The sequence below is a fragment of the Pelodiscus sinensis genome, chromosome 2 (genome assembly GCF_052426305.1).
Source record: "Pelodiscus sinensis isolate ZL-2025 chromosome 2, ASM5242630v1, whole genome shotgun sequence".
Taxonomy (NCBI): domain Eukaryota; kingdom Metazoa; phylum Chordata; order Testudines; family Trionychidae; genus Pelodiscus; species Pelodiscus sinensis.
In genome coordinates, this window is record NC_143053.1 from 103,844,810 (window position 1) to 103,871,224 (window position 26,415).

At 44.2% G+C, this 26,415-nt stretch overlaps 1 protein-coding gene across 1 annotated transcript; it reads right to left on the minus strand.

Annotated features, from left to right (window-relative positions):
• Positions 1-950: 950 nt before the first annotated feature.
• MRS2 (magnesium transporter MRS2) lies at positions 951-22,925 on the minus strand. The gene is made up of 11 exons (XM_075921150.2): positions 22,408-22,925; positions 19,924-19,997; positions 17,595-17,631; positions 16,888-17,000; positions 13,230-13,403; positions 11,602-11,732; positions 10,917-11,033; positions 7,006-7,158; positions 5,218-5,335; positions 4,324-4,437; positions 951-3,228 (listed from the first exon to the last, which is right to left on the minus strand). Exons 1-11 carry the CDS (start codon positions 22,601-22,603, stop codon positions 3,118-3,120), a joined length of 1,338 nt encoding a protein of 445 aa, XP_075777265.2. The 5' UTR covers positions 22,604-22,925; the 3' UTR covers positions 951-3,117.
• Positions 22,926-26,415: the final 3,490 nt, after the last annotated feature.

Sequence of the window (26,415 nt, forward strand, 5' to 3'; positions counted from 1 at the left end):
TGTTAATTGTATTATGTGCTTGACTCATGAGTATTGTGGTTTTGAAGGGGTAGGTTAATTCTGAGTGTTTGTGTATCCATACACAATTAAATGACATACTTAAACAACAGTGTATGAACTCCTTGTTTGTGGGCTAGGTCTGCAAGCATTGGTGAGTATATATGTGCAGAGGAATCAGAAGTTATGACACTATGAAATTTTTTGTGTGATACATGCAATTATCAAAGTATTGGAGAATTTTAAACCGTCATCCTCCTCTTTGGAAAATACAGATAAATCAAGATCTTTCCTACTTTTAGGAAGCAGTTTTAAAGACTCTTCCAGCTCTTCATAATTCTGGCTTTAAAACAGAAGATTAAGATCTGAATTTTAGATGTATGCTGTTTTTAAAACAGCATAATTTACCATGGCATCCATACTGGACATAATCATTTTAACCTCTGTAAACAATATCATAAAAATCAACGCTAGCAAGAACCCAGTATCTGGACAGCATAAATGAAAAGATAGGGTAGAAGGGTGAGGAGGAGAAGGTATTTGAACAAAGGCTCTGTGTAAAAAAAGTAGGAAGAAAGCATGTTGTATTGAATATTACACCTAGGAGCGGTTTGGAATTTGTTTGAATAAAATAAGGAACAAAAATGACACCCACACTTTAGGGTTATTACTCTTCCTCCCCAACTGCCTGTAAAAATGCTCTCTGGATAAGTGATAGAAGTCAAGGAGTAGTGAGAGGACTAAAAAGCATTAGGGAGCATGGTGTGAACACAGTGCACTTCCCTTCTCCCCAGGGCCAATATTTTCACTTACTCCTTCTTGACTCTTGCTCTTTTCACCTTTCATCCTGAACCATACTGTCTGTGCCCCCTTTTGAAAGCTCATCCCAGTCTCAACAAGCCTGATCAAAGCAGTCAGGTGCAGGCGAGCCCAAATGATTTTAGGAGGCAGACTAACAAGCTGGGCATGTCTTTATTTAGGGTTTTCACCCTCAACGCTAGAAAATATTCAGCTTTCTTTTGGCAAACTGTATTGTAAAGAAAACAACTGACACTTATCCATGCTGAACCAATTTCTTTTTCTGTTAAGTCAGCAAAACCAAAGCAGTCAATTTGCCACATGTGAAGATAAAACCAGCTGGCATTTTGAGAGTCCTGAGTATTACAAATGAAGTGCAGATTGATCAACTACACTTAAGGAGTCTATCAGCTGAGAGTGAGGTTTACAGATCTGGTTCAGTGACAATTCCACTTAAACCCTTTTCAACCATCATAGGCTTCAGTTTCTCACTCCTGAGGTCAGAATTGTTACCACACCTACATTTCACAGAATGAGCTAGGTATGAAACTTCCAATGGTTTTCTGGACTTAAGTAACTCCCATGACATAGATGCAGCCCTGTAAAAGAACTAGAGGTCTTATTTTAACTCATTGAAATACAGGTGAAAGGAGTCTAAACAATGCCCTGCAGCTGCAGAGAAAAATACAGCGTGGGAAGCAACAATGCAAGCTTTTCCAATGGCCCTGCCAATGTATTTCAAAACCTGAAGCAATCATTTCCTGACTCAGAAGATCAGTATCCATGCACCTTCACTCATTGCCCTTTCTGAGTATGCCCTCATTAGTCCTCAACTTCATGGGTGTTTGTTTGTATTTTGTGAACACTTCCCTCATTAGGAGCTGGATCAAGACCAAACCACTTCCTAAAGGTCACTCAACAAGCAGTAGATAGTAATTACTTAGCCACCCGGGATTTCAGCTGCCATCCAGTCCCCTACTACCTTTTTATAAAGTAGAATATACAGACAGAACAGTGCATTATCCTGTAAGATGCTACCCTGTGAAAGCATGAGGGTGCACAAAGTTAAATCTGTTAGTTGATAATTAACACTAGAAACCACACAAGATTTTACTTTGAAAAGACAGCAGGCTTGCAGAGGTATAACAAGTTCTAAACTCTTTGATTTCCATTTTCTATTCACCTAAGTACTTAATTATAGTTTTGTTGCTACAGTAATGAACTTTTCAGCCTGGCATCTGGGTAATAGTTTACACAATGTTTAAGTTGCTAGCTAAAGAGCTACCTTACTGTACTTGGCACAGGTGTAAGAGTTCTCATTCTAATCTAGACGGGTTTACAGACAGTTTGCACAGTGGGGTAATTAAGTCCTTTGGACAGACAAATAGCAGGTATTTAACTCTCTTCCACCACCCTAGAAAACAAATCAACACTTTTTCGATAGTCAAACCTGATCTTTGTACCCCTTACTTTTTTAATTTTGCTACTACCTCCATTCCTCTGAGGTGCTGATAGATTTCATCCCGAAACTTGACCCTAATAAAACCAGCTGCAAGACTGCTGCAGTATGTGTCATGATCTGTGTCTTTTATGTCAAGAGATGAATGGGAACACATCAGGTCAGGGAAAAAGTTAATAATTTCAGAAAAAGTCTGAAAAGGTGAGCACTGGACATTCAAAACTTGTTAATATTTCATGCAACAGAAATGAAGCAGTTTTATATATCTGTTGTTTTGTCTGTGCGGACTTAGTGATCATATTCTCCAAGAAATAGGAGTTTGATTCCTGCTTCTGGTATCCTATTAATGGAACTCTGACAAACTAAAAAAAGGGGGGGAAGGGAACCCCGACCCTACATTAAAACAAAAAGCCGGAAGCTTGGCTCTTATTTCCATCTCTCTGCTCTTGAATGAATAACCTGATGTTCAAAAATCAGTTCCTTCTGAGGACAAATATAGACATTTAAAACAAACACACCATCTCTGGCACGACTGCCCTAGGCTGAAATCTTGTCAATAACTAATGAAGGCTGGGCCTGAGCAGTCCTTGGATGGAAAATCCAATCGGTAAGAGCCTGAAATTGCAAGCTGTGTAGTCGTCCAGTGAAGTCCTCTAGTGTAACACATGAAAATAAGGAACCGACATAAATCTTCTCTCCGTATATACTGCCTTTTGTGCCATTAAAATATCAACTCTAAACAAATACTTGTGCATAAAATATACATTGACATTCTAGGAATTTAAAAATTCTTAATATTTACTATAGAAAAACAAGTGTGCAGTTCACCAAGTAACAAAAAAGGCCAGATGCAATCTCCTCTTCTATCGATTTGTCAGCGTACTTCTGCTTGAACCAAAAGCTTCTGTTTTAAAGTCATTTTTTATTTCAATTCTTCCAGCTGTTGGATGAGTTTTTTTCAGTAATGTGGGTACCTAGGCAAGTCACACAATAGCCAAAGATTAATTTAAAAAATAATGTCATGGAGTATACAAATGCCTGCCAGTTCTCAGTGAGCCTCCTTTGAAGTCTTATCAAGCTTTACCAGGGGTGGGAAACTTTTTTTGGGTTGGGGGCCACTGACCACATAAAAATCAGCCAGGAGCAAAACAAAGACCCCCCCCCCCCCAACCAAACCCTCACTGACATAACCTGACCGAGAAGGAGAAAGACACTCCCCACATTCTCTTCATACACCAGAGTCTAGTGGGCCTAGGCTAGTAGATTGTGTGTGCTCCAGCCCAACATCAGGGCTGCAGTGCTAGCACAGGCTCCCCAGTGCTGGGGAATGGGGGAGCCCTGAGCCTCCTGGGCCAGATTCAGGCAAGCCAGAGGCCGCATCTGGCCCCTGGGCCTTAGGTTCCTTACCTCTGCTTTAAAAATAGATTCTGGAGTGCATCTGAGGAACAGCAGCAAGTATCTGAAGGGTCAGACTATTCCCCAGGCACCTGTACAACTGCCAACCTCTCTTCTTCTTTGAGCTTTAGTCTTTTGTTCTTATTCTCCTCCCCTCCCCCCGCCATGATCTTTTCTATCCTGGACTTGTTTGTTTATAGCTCCCTCTCTCCAACACCAAGCCACCTGCAGGTGTTGAGGGTAGGGAGAAGTGAATGGCGGGTCAGGTGGGGGGAGTGGAACAGCAGTCAGGCTGAGCACCTTGGAAACAGAGAAAGGATGCTTATGGCCATGGTACATGGGAGCAGCTCCCGTTGCACTGAGGACAGCTTTCAAGGGATTGCATGCCAGAGCACGTCTGGCAGCAGAAAATTCTTTAAGCAGTCTTTCTTAGATCACACAACTTTCCTTTGCCGTCCTGAGATCCCTCTGCCAAGCCTGCCTAAGGGAAGACCACCCTCCCAATTTGTTGGCGTGATTATAACCAATTACTTCCATAAAAGTGGAAGTCATGTCCCAGCCAACCACCCTTGATCACATCCATTACAAATTCTGTAGCATACACCAAAAACAGGAAGTAGCAGTGGTCCGGTGCACGTGGAACACAGTAGACCTCTTTAGCCAGCCATACGTACATGGGGAGGTAGTGAAGGTTCTAGATGCCGTCCAAGGAATGAAAGCAAACGTCGCCAGATAAGTCCACTTCCCAAAAACATAATTCCTGTCACCAGCCAAAATGCTCTGTGGTCCTAGCAATGGAAACAAATAGCCATTAATCACCCAGCTCTTTCTGTGGAGGAAGGGTCCTCAGTGGATTCCCTCCCACACCTCTAATTGAACCTTTCATTCCTTGCATAGGCTACACAGTGTAGTGAATTTCTTTGGCCGGAGAAGGATGGCTGAGACTCTCTGAAGTCCATCAACACCACACTCTAACTTAAAGAGTTACTGCAAGGCAAAGTGACCACTACCACCCCAGCCCATGCATTCTTCCTTTTAAAGTTAGCTCTTGTTTTTACCAAGAATTTAGAGATTTCCGCCTCAGTTTTTTTTGATGGCGGTCACTCTAAACGTAATTATTTAATTTACAATGAAGTCATGGCTCCACCATGAAATCTAGAAAATTCTTTAACCCATTTACACCTTTGTATATGGCAAAGATTCTAATACAAATTCAATAACCTTTCAGAAGTATGAATGGCTGAACATCACCATACCTATGTCAGCCATTAAACACAAGTACAGTCCTGTCCTTTCTTTTCCTTCTGGAGTACTAACTTTTCCTGGTCATCCAAAAAGATGTCCTGCAGCAGTAGCATAACTGAACAAGCCAGGAAATAATTCACAAACGAAAGTCATTGCACTAAAACTGGACTCGGTGGGCCTAATTCTCTCACTATAAACCACTATAAATATGGAGTCTTACCAGTGAAAAGTATTAGTATTAGACTTCACAGAAAACCTGGGGTAAGTCAGGTACATTGATACCTGTATTGTAGGTTAGTAGTTAAAGCAGCATTGGTTCTCACCTCTTCAAAGGAGGATTCCAAGTTCATACCAAAGGCTACTCCAATCAGTCCAAAGAGAGAGAGAGAAAAAGTACCCATAGTCAGCTGTAAGTTTAGTCTCATCATCACATTACGGTGGCTGAAGAGGGGAGAAATATTTAGGAGGTGAGTACAGCTGTTCACTTGCTGTCTATTAGTAAAGTCTTATGCAGCACGCACGACACCAGAACAGTTGACTCTCACCAGTATTAGGCAACACAGAAACAAAAGCAAGTGTATCAGGCATTTTTTCCTCCAAAGAGAGGTGCAGCAGTGCACCTCTCAGGGAGCAGATTCTGCTTTGCAATTAGCAGGATTTATGACATCTGTCACTCCTGTTATAAGTATATGTTGTAAAGTAACCATAAAAGTTTATGGAAACTTACATGTTTTCTTACCTTTAACTATAGAAATTTATAAATAATTATTTAAAAAATATTTTTTGTTACTTTGCAAATATAGTAGAGAGTGAGAAAACGCTAAGGACTGGAAACCAGAGTATACTTTGGTGCATTCCACATCCACACACTTCTCAATTCTTGCTGGCCTCCTTATGGAGTGTCCACCCTGAATGCTTCTAGAGGTAACTCTCCATTTAAGGAGGAGGAGAGAATATCATACTCTGCTTTTCAATGGTGGCTTAGACACTTCAAGATGCTAAGACTGTTATTTTTAAATACAGAAAACCTTTTATCTACAATAGTTTAATCTTAATAAAGCTAAATACTTGATGCAAGGTAAGCTGATTATTCTACCATCATACTTCGTGCGGATGCAACATTTATTGGCTAGAAAATGTGATCCAGAAAAACTGAGGGCATGCTCTTGAAGGCATGACATGAACACTTAAATGCAGCCTCCATTTAAAAATCCATTCAAGTTTCAGTTTTGCTGTATTACATAGCAATTCTTCATAAATAAGTTATATTTTCCCCATGAACATCTGGGTATTTCCTTTAACTATTACATCCCCAGAACCACAGGGAATAAAAGTCTCCTAGTTTTTGTTCCCAATGATATTAAAGAGCAAGTAGGGGGCTGTGCCCCCAGCTCACTAGGCTCACCAACCCCCCTCTCTGGAGGTAGGTGTTTGGCCAGGGGGGCAAGGGGCAGGAGCAGCCTGGGGGTAGGTGTCTCGCCAGCGGGGAGCAGGCAGGAGCAGCCTGGAGGTGCCGGATCTTGGTGGAAGGAGTTAGTGAGAGGGCTTGAGAGTACAGGGTCTCGGTGGAGGGGATGTGTGAGGGGACTGGGTGTATGAGGTCTCAGTAGGGTGATGAGTGAGAGGGCTCGGGGTACAGGGTCTCGGCTTGGGGGGTGTATGAGATAGAGGGCTGGGGGGTGTGGGATCTCGGTGAAGCGTGTGTGAGAGCGGGCTGGGGGTGTGGCTCCCATACCCCACATCCCCAGAGCACGGAGGAAGGGTGAAGGAGGAGGCTGCTGTGCACAGCTGAGGGCGGAGGTGGGATGTAGAGTGACGTGATGATGTCACTCTATTGCCCTGCAGGAATTTTATATAGATACAGACAGACAGAGAGATGACTAATCAAGAGGCATTTCAATATTTTAGTAAAGTTATTAAGGTGTTGTGTATCAATCCAGTACATTCAACAGGGAAGCAGGAGCAACTTCCAAGTGTATGAGTCCATGAATATCAGAACTCACATAGGAGATGTCTGCGCTCAGTCTAATTCTGAAAAGGGTGAAACAGCACTAATTTCTGTAAAGTTTCTGACAATATAAAAAATAGTAAATGTCATGAGGATAAGTAACCTGTCCAGGTTGATGAAGATGATACTTTCGGAATCATCAATCAATACTCTGAGCTCACGGGCTTCATTAGCAAGATCTTCAGCTTGTCGGTAATAATTCTCCAGCAGCAGCTCCATTTCCTCTGCATGGTCAATTCCAGACATGCTCTTCTCACTGTGAGCAACAATGTGTATTTTCTAGTTAGGTGCCAGCAATGCACTTAACAACTTGTTTGCATCGTTTGAAACATGGGCCCAGAATGAAATGAGGAGGAAAAAACTCTCTACAAGTCCTGTCTGAAAACAATGCTGCAAAATCCAGTTAGGCACAAGAGGAAATTCTGCTGTTACAAACAGTGTTATGGAAAAGAATGTATGTGCTTTTCCAATTCCTATTAGCTGAATGGCAGAGAAAGGCAATTACTTTGGTCAGTATCATAGGTAACTTTTGCCTTGCTATAAACACACACAGGAAGGCTACGTCTAGACTGGCCACATGAGACGGAATAGGCATGCAAAGCAGGCAAGTCAGAATAGGGAAATCCGCGGGGGATTTAAATATCCCCTGCGGGATTTAAATAAACATGTCTGCCGCTTTTTTTCCGGCTTGGGGAAAAGCTGGAAAAGAGCGTCTAGACTGGCGCAACCCTCCGGAATAAAGCCCTTTTCCGGAGGATCTCTTATTCCTACTTGCAAGCGCTTTATTCTGGAGGATCGCGCCAGTCTAGAAGATCTTTTCCGGCTTTTCCCCAAGCCGGAAAAAAAGCGGCGGACATGTTTATTTAAATCCGCGGGGGATATTTAAATCCCCCGCAGATTTCCCTATTCTGACTTGCCTGCTTTGCATGCCTATTCCATCTTATGTGGCCAGTCTAGACGTAGCCGCAATGTATAAATACTAGTTTCCTGCATCACACTGCTGTTTTAAAGGGGAATGGTTAATTTTCTGATGCCCTCAAGTGGTGGAACTTGACAGTGATGTTGCAACACTCCCCTCTGTTGAGATCTATGTTGCATAAATATTGAAATCTATTTGGCACTTACATGTGTTTTTACCTGCACAGTGACAGTAACCAAAGCATTCTCAGTCCTACTGCGGATGAATCACAGGTACCTGGTAGCATCCACAAGGCCCTGAGCACCTAGCCATTCACCTTCTCTAGAACACAGGCCTATAGTTTCTAGAGTTATTTTTTAGAGCTTTCTTTTGACTAGGCAAACAGTGAGGGCTTGAGTGTTATAATGGCCCTCTCGTATTTTTAAGATATCAAGGAGAACTTGGAATTAACTCTCATCCCTCTTTTCACACAGTGGCATGACCTTAACAGCATTATTTGCAAGGAGGGACTGGATACTAGGGATGTTAACCAGTAAGCATCACCCATTAAAATTAAGCTTACGGGTTCTGGTTACCTGGTGGAGGCTGGAGCAGCTTCCCTGCTGTTGTGGGCAGGGGGGCTGCTCCAGCCTCATGGGGTCCGCCACAGACAGAGGCTGCTCTGGGTGTCCAGAAAACCCCGTCTGCAGCGGCCTGTGCACATCACAGGCAGAGGCTACTCCAGGTGGGCAGGAAACTTCACGTTTAACCAGTTAACCAATTAAATGGGATTTTACATCTCTAATGGATATCCTCCAATGGCTCCTGTGGATACTGTTGAACTTGCTTACCTTATCAAGGAGCAATTTAAATAAATCTCTCTGAAACTGCTCTCTCATAAACTCATCTCCAGACTCATGCAGCTGAGGTAATTAGACCCACTAGAAGGGGTGGGATAAAAGGACCCTAGTCTCTATTCTGAAGAGAGGGTCCCTTTGAAGCAGGCTATCCTCTTCAGAACCTTCCAAACCTAGAGATTTCAGTTGTATATTATGGGGCATAGGTGGGAGGTCTTATAAGTTGTCAGTGCTAGCTGGCTTGAGGGTCAATGCCTTTACATTCCTCTATAGCTACAGAAAAAGACGACTGAACAATAGACCCAAAAGATTTAAAAAGTAGCTTTCCAACATCTTTGCTTTTCATGCAATTTATCTCTACTTCCTTCCACCACCTCTCCATGAAAGGCTCCTCCTTTCATACAAATCAGTGACATTTGGCTGCATCTCCACATGAAGATACAATTAACAAAGCTGTCTACAAGCACCAATGCTGGGGTCAGTGTGTGAAAGCACCCCTCATGACTGGCTCCCCCCATGCCTTCTCAGGTACACTTCTTGACTTCACACATCATGTCCCCTCACACTTCAAACCGTAGTTTGGATAATGATGGTCTACTTAGATTTGCAGCCAGGCAGGGAATTATACCACACGCTTGGTGCTGTAAAGCAATGCTAACTTGCCATGAAATGTGGGATGTAACTGTCATTTGACAGTACAGTAAAACTCCAATTGTCCGGCATCCAGTGGTCTGGCACTCCCAATAGTCCAGCACCAAATGGAACCTGGAAGTGCTCCGGCCAACTGGACAATTGGAGCTGCTCTGCACCGCTTCCTCAAGTTTGCCGCTGCCGCTGCTGAAACTGACCAGCTGCGGACTTGGGGAAGCGGCGCGGAGCAGAGCAGATGGGGTGCTGCTGGGTTGGTCCCGCAGCGCATCCCGGCAGCACCCCAGCTGCTCCGCTCTGTGCTGCTTCTCCAAGTCCTCCACTGCCACTGCTGAAACTGATGAGCGGCAGACTTGGAGAAGCTGAAAAGCAGAGCAGCTGGGGTGCTGCTGGGCACCGAACAGGGGGGTGAGGGGCGGTGCTGCGGGACCAACCTGGCAGCACCCCAGCTGCTCTGCCTGCCCTTCCCCAAGTTCGCCGCAGGTCAGTTTCAGCAGCGGCGGACTTGGGGAAGCCGTGGGGCAGAGCAGCTTGGGTGCGGGCGGGTTGGTCCTGCAGTGCCACTCAGATTGGTCCCATGGCTGCTGGGTTGGGGTGCTGCCGGGTTGGCCCCACGCCACGCCATTCCCCCCCCCCAATCCCTCCTCCCGACCTGTCACAGCCCCCCGGCTGGAGTACCTCCTGATACTCCGGCATATCCCATAATCCGGTACTCCCTGGGTCCCAAAGGTGCTGGATTATCGGAATTCTGCTGTATTTACATGGGGGCAAGAAGCCAGTTTGCTCTCAGCTTTAAGTCAGATATGCCAGTCAGTCAGCCCTGGATTTCGAAGGAAGGGTCAGGACAGCAGCTTGTCATCAAGATGGAACACATGGTTGATTATTTTCATTGTTGTTAAAGTGGCCAGCATCACTGATGTGCACATGATATTGTATCAGCACACAAGAGGGATATGCTATGGTTATTCCTCACATGTTCAGCTCTTCTCCTGGGATGTTATACCATAGTCATTTATCTACTATGAAAATATGCTCAGTGCTACTGCCATGGGCTACTGCCATGGGCTACTGCTCTGCTATTAGGCAAAGTAAGCCGCAGAGATAGTCGACAGCTTTTTATAGGGAGACAAGGAAACGGAACCACCTCAGACACTTTAAGTGTGGTTTATTTCATTTGTGAAATATTGGTTTCTTCCTCTCTAAAAACATATCTGAAAAGTTTTGGCTGAACTGTAAACGGACATCTCCATTTCTCCTTCTGTTTCCCCATTCGCTGATGATTGTCTTTTCCTTCCCCCTTCCATCTCATGTTCACCAAGACTGTCCAGCTAAATCAAACAGTGGATGAAGTAGCACCTTTGATGCTTCCACCCTAATCTCAGTAGTGCTGCTAATATTATGCCCATACTGCGATGATGGGATACAGTACCTTTTCAAAAGAAATATACAGAACCTTTTCAAAAGAAATAAAGCATTATGGTTTAAAAACACTGGATAAGTCTTTTTTCTGGGGGATGGGAGGGAAAAGAAGCAATGTAATCTGGTATTCAGGTTTTCCTTGGATAAGGGGCGCACACACACACAAACCCTAGATTACCCAACTTGACTTACAATACTTGTGGATCCGTCCATTTAGTTAAACAGAGCTCTTCTATTAATTCCTCTTCATCCAAGATTTCCAGGATTGTTTCTTTGAAAACTTTAAAATCTGTTTCTAATTCTGACAAACTAAAGAAAAAACAAGCAGGCATAAACAACCAGGCAATCCAATTTGCATTACTGCAAAGAGGTAATATTTTCTCGCCAGAATGAGTCACTGGGAAAAAGTTTCTTAGCAATTTGCATTTAGCCACCGTTCTGGGACCAACTCGGCAAAACCTTCATTGACAAGCATTTATTCTGGACATATTTCAAGGTTTCATGGGCACTCGGAGACTGAAATAATTTGATGCAGACAACTGTATTGTCTGTTGTACTGACACATAGCATGAGCCGAATAAGTTCATGTGTACTCGAGTGGTTTGAAGAATGTTTGGAGCTCCTGACTTTACATTACAATGAACATATTAAATTGCCTGGAGATTTTTTTTTTTGCATTATACACAGTTTTATAAAGGTAGACTACCATTCTATCAGCACAAAGTGGGATTTCTTTTTTCCCCAACTAGAGCTCATACATTTGAACTTACAATTAGAAATAAGATGCACAACTCAAAAGTAAAGTTTTCTAGGAAATTTATATTGTACACAATTTTCTGAAGTTCAGCTATACTCTCCATCGCTTACTCTTATTTACCTCTTGCCATTTTGTAGCAAAATGTGTAGTTTACTTCTATCCACAGACAATAGCTTGGGGTCAACTAGATCTTCCAGCGTGTCAATGATCTGAGGTTGCAAAATGTTAAGTCTCCCTTGCAGATTGCTGATCTAGATAATAACATGATCCTTCATAAGAATTAAAATAATCCTTTTAGAACCGTTTGGGCAAGTGACTCCTCTCACTGAACACAGAATACAATCTACTTTTTCAATACACAGAAGATATCAGGAATACAGCTAGCACTGACAAGATAAAGTTTATCTGGATTGCAATAGTTTCTGAACAAAATAACTACATAAAATTAAATACATAATGCTAACTGTACCTAATAAATTCAATATGAAATTAATATGTCTAAAATGTAGCCAACTCTAAGGGCATCATAGTTCCATTAACATTCATAGACATTTAAGGCCAATAAAGACTATTACGGTCATCTAGTTCAGGTTCTTTCAACAATTTTTGGTGGCCTCAGAGTACAGCCACTAGCTATGGTTGGTGGCTGCTCTGATACATTTTTCTAAAATAATTAACTTTAGGAAAAGCATTTCAATATGCACATATACATGTCAAAAATCTTTGTACTTTATTTAGACAGGGCTATTTTTAGAGTCAATAAAAAAAAACCAATGTACACTTGTCTCTATTCTTTATTCCCTTTGCAGAAGAGAAACACAAGGTGCCTGGCACATTTCTTGTCTTATCGTTGTTTCTTTGGGATTTTTTTTAAGGCTTGCTAACTGGTAAGTCTGATGCTGCAAAAAGTGATATTTGGATATTTGTTCATTTCATTTTTCATAGCAGACTAGCAGCTAGTTGAGAACCAGTAAAAAAATGATATTAACACACAAGTATCAATTTTCACAGCAGACTTACTAAGCCCTGGCAAACCAGGGGACAAATTAATCCTGGATATGGAGGTGGGTAGGGAGGCAGTGGGGGCCAGAGATGATGATGGGGCCCAGGACCTGCACCCAATGCTGTGTGGTGAGCATCCAGGGCTAAAACCCAAAGTCCCATGATTGGAGGCAGCTGCTTGCCACCCTAGGGTTGAAGCCTGAGCCCCACAGCACTCTGCTATGTTCGGCAACTCACTGGCTATCTGCTTTTCCAGCTTTCATGGACCCACAGTGGGGCAGGTCCCAATGGCTGCGGATGACCCTGGGGGATGGGCCACTGCTTTGCCTCCCCACCCAGCCACTGCCTGGGAATCTGTAGTCACAAGAAAAGTCCCTGGTGGCTGCATTTGAGAAACTCTGATCTAGTTTGACCTACTGCAAACTCAAGTCAGAGAACCACTCCCAGTAATTTCAGCAGCAAACTGTCAGTTTTATGTCTCAGCATGTATCTGTCAATCTTGATTTAAAAACTCCAAGCGATGAAGAATCCATGTCCCTTGGTTAAGTTCTTTCAATGTTAATTCTCCTTACTGTTAAATATTTTTCCAAATCCCCCATAACTCAAAGAAACAACCACACAAAAGAAACCCAAGACCAAAGCAAACCTAAAATATTCCTAAAAACGTAACTAAACAGTTCCAGAACAGAAAAGTGTACTGTCATTTCCATGAAACAACATTTTCAAAAGTAGCTAAAGTAACTCACCCAGTATTGCAGTATTGCTTCTATGGCTCTAAATTCAAAAGGCAAGGAATAGGTAACGAGCTGACCTTCTCCAGCCAGCTGAGATGCTAATTCTTGGAACAGCCAGTGCTCCATATTTACATTGCGATAATCTAGTATCAGAAGAAATTCCGGTGTTACCACAGCCTTCAAAAACTGAAAGAGAAAATGCAGTTAGGCAGCCAGCTAATACTTTATGAAGGTTTCTAAATTTCTCATTGACACTTAGTGCCTTTCAGAGTTCTGTTTGCAATAAAACCACCTGCCATCAAATCACAGGTAGGAAATCTAAAGAGTTTCGCGCTGACTGCATTCTAATCTGCTAACACGCAAAGGTCTGAGGTGCAGAAGTGGTGCAATGCTGCACTAGCAATATTATGGTTTAAAGTGGCTCTTATACGCTTTGTTTTTATTTATTTACATTTTTATGCCACACTTGTCCAGAGTACAGAAGTGCCTATCTTCCATTGTCTCTCCCCTCTCCCCAAAGTATATGGATCTGACAGACAACATCAGAAACATTTCCTTTAGTTAACTCCAGGTGGCCTCTGGTGTTACTGCAGAGACAGAAAGAAAAAAAGATTCTCCGAATTTATGACCTCACCCTATGTCTCTAAAAATTCTCATTGTGCCAACCAAGGGAAAAGTTTTGGCCTTCTTGAATAGAGACGGCCATTTTGCAAAAGACAAGGCTATTGTTAACATTAAGTGCAACATTAAGTGCTTCTGGGTCAGTTAGAATCATAGAACCATAGAGCTGGAAGAGATCTCAGAAGGTCATCAAGTCCAGCCCCCTGCTCCAGGCAGGACCAATCCCAACTAAATCAACCCGGCCAGGGCTTTGTCAAGCCGAGACTTAAACACTTCTAGGGATGGAGACTCCACTACTTCCCTAGGTAACCCATTCCAGTGCTTCACTACCCTCCTAGTGAAATAGTTTTTCCTACTATCCAACCTGGACCTCTCCCACCTCAACTTGAGACCATTGCTCCTTGTTCTGCCATCTGTCACTACTGAGAACAGCCTCTCTCCATCCTCTTTGGAACCTCCCTTCAGGAAGTTGAAGGCTGCTATCAAATCCCCCCTCACTCTTTGCTTCTGCAGACTAAACTGACCCAAGTCCCTCAGCCTCTCCTCATAGGTCATATGCTCCAGCCCCCTAATCATTTTGGTTGCCCTCTGCTGGACCCTCTCCAATGCATCCACATCCTTTTTTGTAGTGGGGGGGCCCAGAACTGGACACAATACTCCAGATGTGGCCCCACCAGAGCCGAATAAAGGGGAATAATGACATCTCTGGATCTGCTGGCAATGCTCCTCTTCATGCAACCTAATATGCCATTAGCCTTCTTGGCTACAAGGGCACACTGTTGACTCATATCCAGCTTCTCATCCACTGTAACCCCCAGGTCCTTTTCTGCAAAACTACTAATTAGCTGGTTGGTCCCCAGCCTGTAACAATGCTTGGGAATCTTCTGACCCAAGTGCAGGACTCCGCACTTGTCCTTGTTGAACCTCATCAGATTTCTTGTGGCCCAATCCTTCAATTTGTCTGTCGTCACTCTGGACCCTATCTCTGCCCTCAAGCATATCTCTCTCTCCCCCCAGCTTAGTGTCATCCGCAAACTTGCTGAGGGTGCAATCCATCCCCTCATCCAGGTCATTAATAGATATTGAACAAAACTGGTCCTAGAACCGAACCTTGGGGCACTCCGCTAGAAACCGACCGTTGGTAGTTGCTTGCTAGATATTCATTGTCTGGGTTAGCTATAAGGTCATATGATTAATTTTATATGCAAGGTGATAGATAGCTTCCCCAGGGCTGGGAGATGTCCCATTTTTAAAGGAACAGTCCTGTATTTAAACCCTCCTGCAGATATCCTGACTTTTTCTTAAAAATAAGCAAAATGTTCCATATTTTCTGTCTCCTCCCCATCAGCACCACTGTTGCTTGCCAGATTCCTATATGCCAGCCACCTACCTCCCAGCAGTGAATTGAGGGGGGGTGTGGAGTCCAGAGACTGACAATGGGGGTGGGTGTGCAAGGCTGGTGGCGGGGCAAAGCTGCAGCACTTTGGGCCAGCTGCTCCGCCTGCCCGGTCACAGCAGCCCCCACTGTGAACCAGATCTAGGCCAACAGGGTGGGCCTTGGCCTTCTCCCCCTAGTCTCATTTCCAACCAGCACTCCTTGTGAGCTGTGGTGGCTGGTGAGTGTGGGCAGATGCCAGGTGGCGCCGGTTACATGTTGCCCACCAACCGACCCTTTGCATGCTCCCCCTCTCACTGACTCTCTGTGCTTTGCCTTTCACCCCTCCCAGCTTCACTGCTCTGCCATATCCGCCCCACCCCCAGTGGGGCACATCCCATTCCCTGTGCTGTGTAAAGAACAGCCCCTGGTGGAAGCATTCAGCTCACCAACAGCCTGGCCAGCAAGCGCCTTCCTTCCCCCACTGCCTCTGGCTGAACCAGTGCCCCAGGAAACCCCAAACCCTCTGGTCTGGGGCGCTGGTCAAGAGCTAAGCCCTGCACATAGTCCTGTCCCTGAGAAGCCTCGCTGCCCCTCAACTAAGCTCTGGGGTGGCAGGATGAGGGGAACCATTTCCAGCTTGTTAATGGCCCTTGAGTTCCACAGCAGCCCCTTGTGCAGGGGCTTAGAACCCTCTTCACCCATCTCCTCCACACTGGGTCCTACCCTCAGGGAGCACGAGGCTGCTCTGTACCTTAGGTATCCTTCCCTGATGAGCCACCCATCTCTGGCTGGGTTCATGGAAGCCCCTGCAATCTTGTTCCCTGGGCCTAGTACACAAGGCAGCCTTAGGGCTCAACTCCTTTCTGCCTTTGCTGTAGCCAGGGGACAGGAGGTGGCTGAGTTATGCTGGTGGCCAGCACCAGCCAAGCAGGGTTAGCTGCTGTCTGACACTGTAAATAGGAAGGGACGAGCTGCTTCCAGCCACAGGAGACTGGGGAGGGATGAGCTCTGCAAAGACACAGGCCAGGTCATCCCTTCACCGTCACTCCTCATGGCTGGAAGCAGCTCTCGTCTCTTCCCTCCCACACAACGCAGAGGCTGCTGCTAGCCACATCCTGACAGAAATCTGGGGAGGGAGGCATGTGACCTGCATGCCCTCCACATATTGCCTCAGGAAGATGCAGTGCCAAGTACCAGGAGAGGTGGGTCCATCCTGGGAACCCGGTGAGGCGTGGAGGGCAGAAAGCACTGAGCAAAGAGGAACATGGTAGTTGTGAAAGATATATGGAAGTGTGTGCGCGTTACCTCTTCCCGTGTGAACTCTAAAGCCCTAAAGATAAGGAGGTAAATAAAAAGAATCCAAACTACCAATATTTCTTTTTAAAGGGGGTTAAGGTCAACTTGATGTCGATTTGAACATTCTTACTGCATAGTTCTGACTGAATGCCACTGAACTTCCTTTTGAATACAAGTAATTTACAAGATGCCCCATATTCAGCATTGGGAAATACAATCACCCTATAGATAGCCAATATAAAAAAAAAACCCTGGACCTCACTAGAACATGACTGTATTGGCAACTAAGACATAGTTCAAGTGTATTCTAACATCTATTGACATTTAAAGATTTAAGCCCCATGGAAGTTAACAACAATACAAATATCACTTTACCTCCATTCTAATGATAATCCTGTTGTTTCTAGTTGCAATGCTCATTAGATGCTGAAATCGTAGATCTCGAGCTTGAAGTCCCAGTTCCTGGTACAATTCTGTTTTCTTTTTTTCTACCAAGACATTTAAAAAGAAAAATCTTATCTGGGTAAATGATACAATTATGGATCACTTTGTTTTGCAGTTCCAGGAAGAAAGTAACTCTTTTGTGCATCCCCTCTTGATCACCCAATATAATTCTAACATAGCAAAATAGTCATAACTCAGATGGAAAGAGAACTCCCTTTGTTTATTAATAAAAAAGTCTAAAAATAATCACAATAGCAAGCAAAGACAGAATCTTTATGTTAGAACCCATTAGGAAAGCTGAGTTGAGAAAGGCTATCTTTGTGGCAAAACATATGCTAAGAAGCAAGTGGTCAACTTGGACAAAGAGGAAATCGATGAAAACTAAACGGCACCACATGTGACAGATGGTACTCATGTTGATTAATGCATTACTGGAAGGTGCTCAGATAAAATTGTGGTGAATTCAGGAAAAGAACTTGTGTAGAATAGATGAGCAAAACCACGGAAAATGCTGCACCATCTAAAGATAACTAAACTAATAAAAGCTTCTTGAATTGAACACACTGTCTAAAATAAATTTCCACTTAGACATATTACACAGGAGAGCAAACAGGAAAACAAATGAAAACTCTACCTACCAAAAGAGGTAATGTTTCCTTCCTTGTCAAATTTAATCTAAAGGGGAGAGGAGAAAGAAAAAAACAACAGAAGTAGGTATTTTGTTTTAAAAAACTGCTATAACATACTGGAAAGGGGTTACGTGAAATTGCTTATATTTCTTTTGAATTCTAGTGGGGGTGAATCAGTCCACTTATTAAGGAGGGGCAAGTTATGCTAGACCTTGTCTCTCTAATACTCAAGTAATAATTAATGCCTTAAAACAACATATTTCAAGTCATTTGAATATGTGGATGCTACACATGGTATCTAGAAAGCAGCACCTATAAAAATATTTTTCAGACATAGACCAATTAAGTTCATAACGATGTATTTGGCTCACTCTAATAGCTACTTTCCAGGAGGATAGAAAGAGCAAGTCAGGGGAGGGAGTGACTAGTCAACTAGTGCGTCGACTATCTGACAAACTTTTGCTTTATTGGATAGTCAACCAGTTGATTAGTTGCTTACATCCCTAATCTCACTTCTCTATCTGGGTCTTATCCCCAATGTAGGTCGGGGATGCCCTATCTTCCTTAGAGGCAATGAAATGGCTCTGTGGTGTCATCCCCCCACATAAAGCTCCCACGGTAGGGGCATTTTGGAGGAAAAGTAGAGCAGTGCTGCACTGTGCTTATTCTTGGCCTCCTATGATTGTGCAGACTTAGAGTAGTCTTGAGGCTAATCTAAAATACAACAGCAGCTGGATTTGCTTCTATCAAGGTGGAAAATTCAGACGGCACAAAGGGGGCTTAGATAAATCGTTCACTCTTTCAGCATTCCTGCACTGATGCGCTGTGGTCATGCGTTGGTATCCTAAAAAAAGCTGAGAGATGCTGTAGGTCAGTCTTTCTGCTGGATCTCCTACTTCTGATATTGCTAGTAAACCCTCCAACATCTTTTTGGTGTTTAGAATTCTGACAGTGATCATAGAATCATAAGACTGCAAGGAAGATCATCTTCTCTAAATCTAGCTGGTGGAGGGTTTGGGAGAGGGCTATAAACAGAGGAGGTTGGCTACTAAAAATGTTGCAGTATTAATTTTCTTTTTATTTGAATTCATATTAAATAAACATTTAAAGTCATGCACCTTCTTAATTATCCCTTGTTTTAGCATTCTTTGTTCCATAACATTTTACAAAATATATATATTTGTTGTTAACTTGGGTGCCACAGTGGCACACATCCGAACAAGTGCACATGACCTCAATATTGGTGCACAAGACAACTCACTCTGCTCACTGCTTGGGAGACAGGCCAATCCTCGCTTACAGACAACCCCCAAACCCAAAACAACTTCTTTCTAGCAACTATGCATCACACATACTCACCCAGGAACCTACCCCTGCAATAAAGTCCATTACCAACTCTGTCCACACATCTACACAAGCAACATCATCACAGGATCTAACCACATAAGCCACCACATCAGAGACTCATACAACTACACAACTTCTAATATGATCTACATCATCAAGTGCCAGCAATGCCCCTCTGCCATGCATATTGGCCAAACTGGACAATCTCTACAACAAAGGATTAATGGACACAAATCAGATATTTAAAATGGGCCCACACAGAAACCTGTTGGAGAACATTTCAACTTGCCTGGACACTTACTAATAGATCTAAAAGTGGCCATTCTCTTACAAAATTTCAGGAACCAACTAGAGAGAGAAACTGTGGAACTGGCCTTCATATGCAAATTTGACACATTTAGCCAAGGACTGAACAAAGACATCTCTTAGATGGGCCGTTATATTCAACACCCAAATTACATCAAAAGCTAAGTATCAGACACTTACAGCCCACCCTATTAGCCTCAGTTTAACATGGACACATCTTAATTGGCCGGTTTTTTTCCTCCTTCCTGTTTCCCCTCTTTTTCTGCTTTATATTTGTGCCTCTTGCTCCATATTTGTCATCTGAAGAAATGGGTTGTGCCCACAAAAGCTCATGATGCTATCTATATCTTTTGTTAGTATCTAAGGTGCTAGAAGACCACTCTTTTTTTTTTAAAGGGTTTTTTTTTTTAAGTTGCAGAATAATACCGCTACCCTTGAGACTTCTCATCTGAAGAAAAACATCTTGGTACTTTGTTAGTCTATTATAATGCTCCTGTTGCAAATATATTCACATAAACATAGCTTTCCCTCAAAATAGGATTTTTAAAACAGACATGTAATAATATCCTTGTATTAGCAACACATAATGGCGAATGACCAGCTCTGTCCAATCATAGTTTGAGAAAAACACATGCTGATGATCTTGGAAAAATTGTCCTTTGTTGAAGCTTTTCGATACACTTACCACTGCAAACACAGGGGCTACACTGGCTAAGGTGGCTTGAGAGGCCTCTGTGGCTGAATGTCGAACCAGTTCATCTAAAGAAAGATACACAGCAGTTACAATTTTCTATTATCCGCACACAGTCTTTTGATAAATGCATACTTTTTCTTCTCTTGAACAGTAGGTGGAAAACTGTCATAAGGAATGTGGTGTAAAAGATCCAAACTGACAAAACAAAGGCAATAGTAAAACTGACTACACTTAAAGTGCCATCAAGGCTGCAAAGTAAACACAGTTCCTGCCCTCCCTCCTTGTAGTAATCTTGTTTCACTTGTGAAAATAATAGGTAAAAAAAAATTAGATTAAATTGGAGTATCCTTTTAAAAGCCCAAAGTGGTTGCGATAAAGAACAATACTTTAGTCCTACATTGAGCTCTGTGCAGCTGTACAAGTCTACCTGCATGAAATTCACTGTGGATACTGGGGCCTACATTTGTTCAGTGAATGAATCAATTGTGTAATGTGGCAATGAATAATACCAGCTAACTTATATAGTGCTTTTCAACAGTAGATCTCAGTGCTTTACCTAGGAGGTCAGCAACATTATGCCATTTTACAGATGGGGAAATGGAGTGACTTGTCCAAGGTCACTCAGCAGACCAGTGGCAGAATAGGGTATTACATTCTGAATTCTTCCAGGGATCTATTTGCTAAACCTCCCTGTATAAGAATAAGGCCTAACAAATGTTCACATGCTTAACTTTGTGCAAAGCAACCACACTAACTTCAGCAATTTGTTTGAATCTGAAAAAGTGAGTATTTGTGGGGAGGTCTTAATGTGTTTCATACTGCATGGATTATAAATGACTGATCGGCTCAGCCAAAACTTCAAATGAGCAGTGTGTCCATTCCATTGCCTTAGTTAGCTGTTAACTAGGTATACATAAAGCCACTGACTGCATAGCATCCATCCATTTGCCTTAACAGGAGTCACTACACAGCTCCCAAGCAGTCAACTGCAGGATCAGGGACACTATTTACAATTAGGCACCTAAATAAAAGCAGCCTACTTTTCAAAGGAGCCAAGCAGTCACAACTGCAAAATTCAGGTCATTTCTTTAAGAGTCCAGCTTTAGGCACCTAGATATGGCATTCTGGCCTAATACTTCAGGAAAAAATAACAAAGCTCCAATAAATTGCAGAAACAAACCAGGTTGACCCAGACATTCTGATCTCTCACGCAGGTGTGTAATGTCCCCTGATTTTTCACATTAGGCGTAGGTAGCACTGGAAGAGATCATCTAGACAGCCATAAGACTTTCAAAAACGCAATCTGCTTTTTTGAAAGGAAGCATCCAGGCAACCTGGACCCTCTCTTTTGAAAAAGCCCTATTTACGTTCAAGAATGCTTTTTTTCAAAAGAGCTCTTTAGAAGAAAAGCATTCTTCCTCATAAAATGAGGTTTAATGCTGTCGAAAAAAACACCGCATTCTTTTTATTTGATTCTGAAACACTGCGACGGAAGTCTAGACGCAGGTGAAGATTTACAAAAAAAGGCCACTTTTTTAGAAAAAAAACTCTTGGGCTGTGTCTAGACTGGCCAGTTTTTCCAGAAAATCAGCCGCTTTTCCGGAAAAACTAGCCAGCTGCCTACACTGGCTGCTTGAATTTCCGCAAAAGTACTGACTTCCTACTGTAAGAAATCAGTGCTTCTTGCGGAAATACTATGCACTCCAGTGCAGGCAAATGTCCTTTTGCGCAAAACTTTTGCGCAAAAGGGCCAGTGTAGACAGCTCAGATTTGTTTTCCGCAAAAAAGCCCCGATCGCGAAAATGGCAATCAGAGCTTTTTTGCGGAAAAGTGCGTCTAGATTGGCACGGAGGCTTTTCTGCAAAAAGTGCTTTTGTGGAAAAGCGTCCGTGCCAATCTAGACGCTCTTTTCCTAAAATGCTTTTAACGGAAAACTTTTCCGTTAAAAGCATTACTGGAAAATCATGCCAGTCTAGACGAAGCCTTGTAGTCTTGCTCTCCGGTTGCCCTACAACAAACACAATGACACACTGATAACTAACTACCTATTTCCTGGGGCCAACTTCCAGGCCTGAAGAGAGTAGTGCTGTAACTGGGCCCTCCAGAGAGCAAGTGTGAAAAATCTAGGGTGTTGGGGAGGTGAGAGATAACAGGGGCCTATATAAGACAAAGCCCTAAATATCAGGCGACCCAGCCGCCCACCCTAGCCCCCAGCTTGGGCCGGGCAGTGGAGAGGAATGCTGTGCCGGTGGGTCTATAAAAGCCTATGCCCCGCGCGCAGCCAGCCCTGCAGCGCTTCCTCCGCGAGGGGAGCAGGAGGAACGCCCAGGGGAGGCGCAGGGAGCACGTGAACCCACGGTCCAAACGCGGAGCTTTCGCTCCCGAGCCGACCCGCCTCCCCCGCGCCGGCCGGGCTGCAGCTGGGCCCAGCTCCGGGCGGCTCGGCCGGGCCCCCCCGCCCAGGGCGCCACTTACTTGCCCAGCGCCAGGGCTGCCCGCGGGGAACTGCGGCCCCCAGCCGCGGCCGGCGCTGCCCAGGCCCGGGCGCTGCGCAGCAGGACGCCCCGCTGCCGCCCAGCAGACGGGCCCGCCCCGCTGCAGCGAGCAGGCGGCGGCATCCCCCCCGCTCGTAGCGGCGCAGCGAGCTGGGGAGGAGCCGGCGGCTGAACATGGGCAGGCGGCGCGGGGGGCCCAGGCGGAGGCTCCGGGCTGCACACGCGGGACGGAGCCGGCGAGAGGAGGAGGAGGAGCCGCCGCGCAAAGCCCCTGCACAGGGGCGGGGTCCCAGCCGGGGGAGGGCGGAAGAAGCCACCAGCGGGGCGGCTGGCACGGCGAGCCCCAGCCTTGCTGCACCCTGCAGGGCAGCGCGCCCCTGCCTTCGCCGCCGCGCGGAGCCTTTACTGCTCCGTAGCCCCAGGCAGCGGCCCCCGGCCCGCCAGCTCCTGCAGCGAAGGGGCTGAGCGGAGCCCTGCTGGCCGGGCGCGGAGCAGCGGAGTGTCTCGCACAAGGTCACACGAGGAGGGCGTGGAACCCGCTTCTCGCTCTTGGGCCCCACCTAGCGGCCTACTCAGGCCCGTTGTAGTGGCAGGGTTGGCCCAGAGACGTCTGGTCCATGGAAAGCTCTTCAGCACTAGCTATTCTCATGGCACATTTGGCCTCAAAGTTGAGGTTCTTCTCCCCCCCCCCCTCTTCAACAGAAGCTAAAGCTGGAGTGGACCCCCCCCAATTATTTTAAAAAGAGCCATCTATAACTCTTGTTTGTAAGGCAAATATCGCCGCATCAACTAGGGCCCTCTGGGTGGGTCTACAAATTGGTCCCTGCAGGTGCAGGGTCTGCCTATGTGCCTAGTATTGGGATCTGGGAATGAGCACTTGACAGTGAAATGGGATGTTGCCAAATTGAGTTCAGCACAGCCATTTTGCCCTAAGCGAAGATTTTGTAAGCATATCGACCAAATAGTTTCTAGCAGACATCTAAGAACCAAGATGAACTGGTGGAGTTGAGGCTAAAGTTAAATTAGGGTCTGTCTGAACTTGTGGGTGGCAGGTGAACTGTGGGGTTTGCTTGTTTTGTTTTTTTTTAACCATCCATTTCTCTGGATGCTTTCCTAGCAAACTGTCACAACTAAAATCAATAGTAAAAATAACATTTGTCCCCATTAATTTATATGGAATATTTACTCATTATAATTATATTACTTGTAAGATCCCTATAGCTCACCAATGACTTTAGCAACTCCTCTTAAAGCTTGCAGACAGGTTTTACAGTGTGTCTACAAGGTTATCACATCTGGGTTCTGATGAACTAAGTAAATCTAGCAACATGAGGAATGAATGTTCAGCATCTCTCTCATCACTGAGGCCCGTGAACTTGCAACTTTTTAACAAGGTACCCCATTACCTTAAGTGGGGTTATACACAGACATGGGGTCCTCCCACAAAGAATGAATTGAAGAATGGCGCTTGAACAGGGGTGATTGCAGCCTTGGCATTCTTGTCTGAAGAGGTTTCTTCTCAAATAAACTGAACCCATTTATGGCTTTATAGGTGAAGCCAACACATTGAATTCAATAATAACCAGTGGAGCATTATTGTAATCTACCATATATTTTAGAAACTTTGTGTGTGTGTCCGTCCATCCATCTGTGGGTCTGTTTGTTCAAGAACTCCTCCTAAATGGCAAGAGCTAATACCACCTAATTTGGCATGCAGCTTCTTCTTATCAGAACTTAAAGTAAGGTAAGGGTTTAGTTGTGTCAGGACCACGTGATGTGCCTGGAATTCAACTATTTCTCATAAAATGGAAAGAGAGGTGCCTGTTAGGATGGACAGTTATACTGTAGAATGACCAGAGGGGTCAGCAAGGGGTCAGGGATGGGGTCCAAGACAGCTATAACCCCATTGGGCCAGCATGGGGCGGGGGTGGAGAAAGGGAAAGTTATCTACTATATATTTCAGAGAGTTTGTTTGTGTGCCTGTTTGTCTGTGTGTGTGTCTGTCCCCCAGCCAGGGGACATGTGCCTCTTCCCCTCCCCACCACCCACTGTGCCCGCTGCAGCAGCTATGGATAGGCACTTCTCACCTGGCCCCAAGATGCTGCACTGAGAAAGGGCTGCGGTTGCCCTCTTCTCTGGATAGCCTGCATACTGAACTTCTAATTCCCCACCTCACTCCATAACAATGATTTAAATAAAAAAATTGAGTTAAGGACCCAAGCAATGCCAGGTAAATCTTCTAGTGTGTACTTTCATGATGTATTGAAATGTTGCTGTGTAGTAGAAATAAATGGAGCTCTTTATGTTTTCACAGTAGGCATGCACTGTTGGCTTAATTTACTGATGTGCTGACTACAGCTGCTTTTTTAGTATTCAGAATTGTATGCAAACCTCTCAGGTGTTGCGCATCTAATGCAGTTGCCACACTTTTGATAGGTCTATTATATAGGAATTTTTAAAATGGAATGCACCAGATCCTGTCAAATAAGGAAAGGGTTTGCCTCAAAGCTCCCCTATAGTATAATAACTATGACTGCTTGTGGCTTGCAGAATGAGGACCTAGTGGATGAGCACAGAATTGATGCCCTGCAAGGGGAGAAGAGAAGAAGTGGGGGAGGGAGATATATATCAATGCTGTAGAAAATAAAAAATATATTTAACTAAGACTTATTTCTGTTAGGTGAAATAATCAAAAACTATTGACACTGCCTCAGAAGCCTTGATCAAATTGGCCTCACTTTTATTGCTGTTACTCCTTATAACTGGATAAAAGAGGTTTTTACCTTTCCTATCTAAGCTGTCTATCTGGGATTTTTGCCTAAAAGTTTATAAAGTTTTTCCTGTATACCTCAACGAACTCTCAGGAGTCTTGACTGCACAAAAAAACCCCATGTTGCTGACAAGTGGTATCAGCAACAGGTATAGCTTAAATTGCAACATTTCAATGAGGATTTTTAGGAAAAAATTTAGTTGTTACATATTTACAACATTAATTGTATTTTAATGAAGTTTTTGGTCTGGGAATTGCATAACTGAGTGAAATTGCTATGGTGTAGTTTTTTTTAAATTTACAGCCCCATCAGTGTTTTATTTCTTTCAATTAGTGTGTGTGTGTCAAAGTACCCCATAATGTGTACTTCAAACTGTCAATGAAGACAGTCCAATTACTGCAGAATTACAGCTGTGAATACTGACAGATATCCCTTAGACTGGTTTTTAGATACCTTACACAAAGCAATGTGAGTTTAAGAAAGGACTGTGGACATCCCATTTAACAAAATAGAGTGCACTGAAATTAAATTTTCTTTGGTTGGAAACTTTACACAAACCCTCTCCATACATTTTGTTGACCATTTTCATTATTAAGCACAAGCTCAGAGTTAATGTAAGTGAATACTAGTGCACTGACTTCATTTGTTTGTCTTGTATTAATGTATTTAAACCCTTTGCATCAAGGTTGGCTTTTGCAGTCTGATTTATTCTATACAGTATTCTACTGTAACGTCACACACATCATAGTTAAATAACAGTAATGTAAAGTTTAGACTCTGACCATTCATAAGAACAGCCATTCTGGGTCAGACCAAAGGTCCATCTAGCCCAGTATCCTATCTTCTGACAGTGGCCAATGCCAGGTGTTCAGAGGGGATGAACAGAGCAGTGACACCCATTCCCAGCTTCTGGCAAACAGAGGCTAGGATACCACACCAGCCCATCCTGGCTAATTGCTGTTGATAGATATGGTCAGTGTGACGGAGCGGGTCCGCCCCCCCCCGGGAGGCGAGCCCGCCCCACACTAAAGCCACGGTCGCCCTGGCTGTCCTCGGGGTGACTCCCCCCCCGAGGGGGACGTGCGCCGTATGTTCGGCCGCTGCCGCTTGGCTGAGCGGCAGCGCCAGGGATTCCCTGTTGGCCATGGGCTGGGGGGAGAGGGATGAGGAGGCGGAGCCCGGGTGCGTGGCGTGGGACGTAACCACGCTGGAGGCGG

Excerpts from the sequence above, each read along its gene's own strand:
- MRS2 (XM_075921150.2), bottom strand. The coding sequence starts at position 22,603 with ATGTTCAGCCGCCGGCTCCTCCCCAGCTCGCTGCGCCGCTACGAGCGG. Across the intron at positions 19,998-22,407 it reads GCAGCCCTGGCGCTGGGCAA|ATGAACTGGTTCGACATTCA; the intron begins GTAAGTGGCGCC and ends ATCTTTCTTTAG. Across the intron at positions 11,733-13,229 it reads AAGCAATACTGCAATACTGG|ATCAGCAATCTGCAAGGGAG; the intron begins GTGAGTTACTTT and ends GTTATTATCTAG.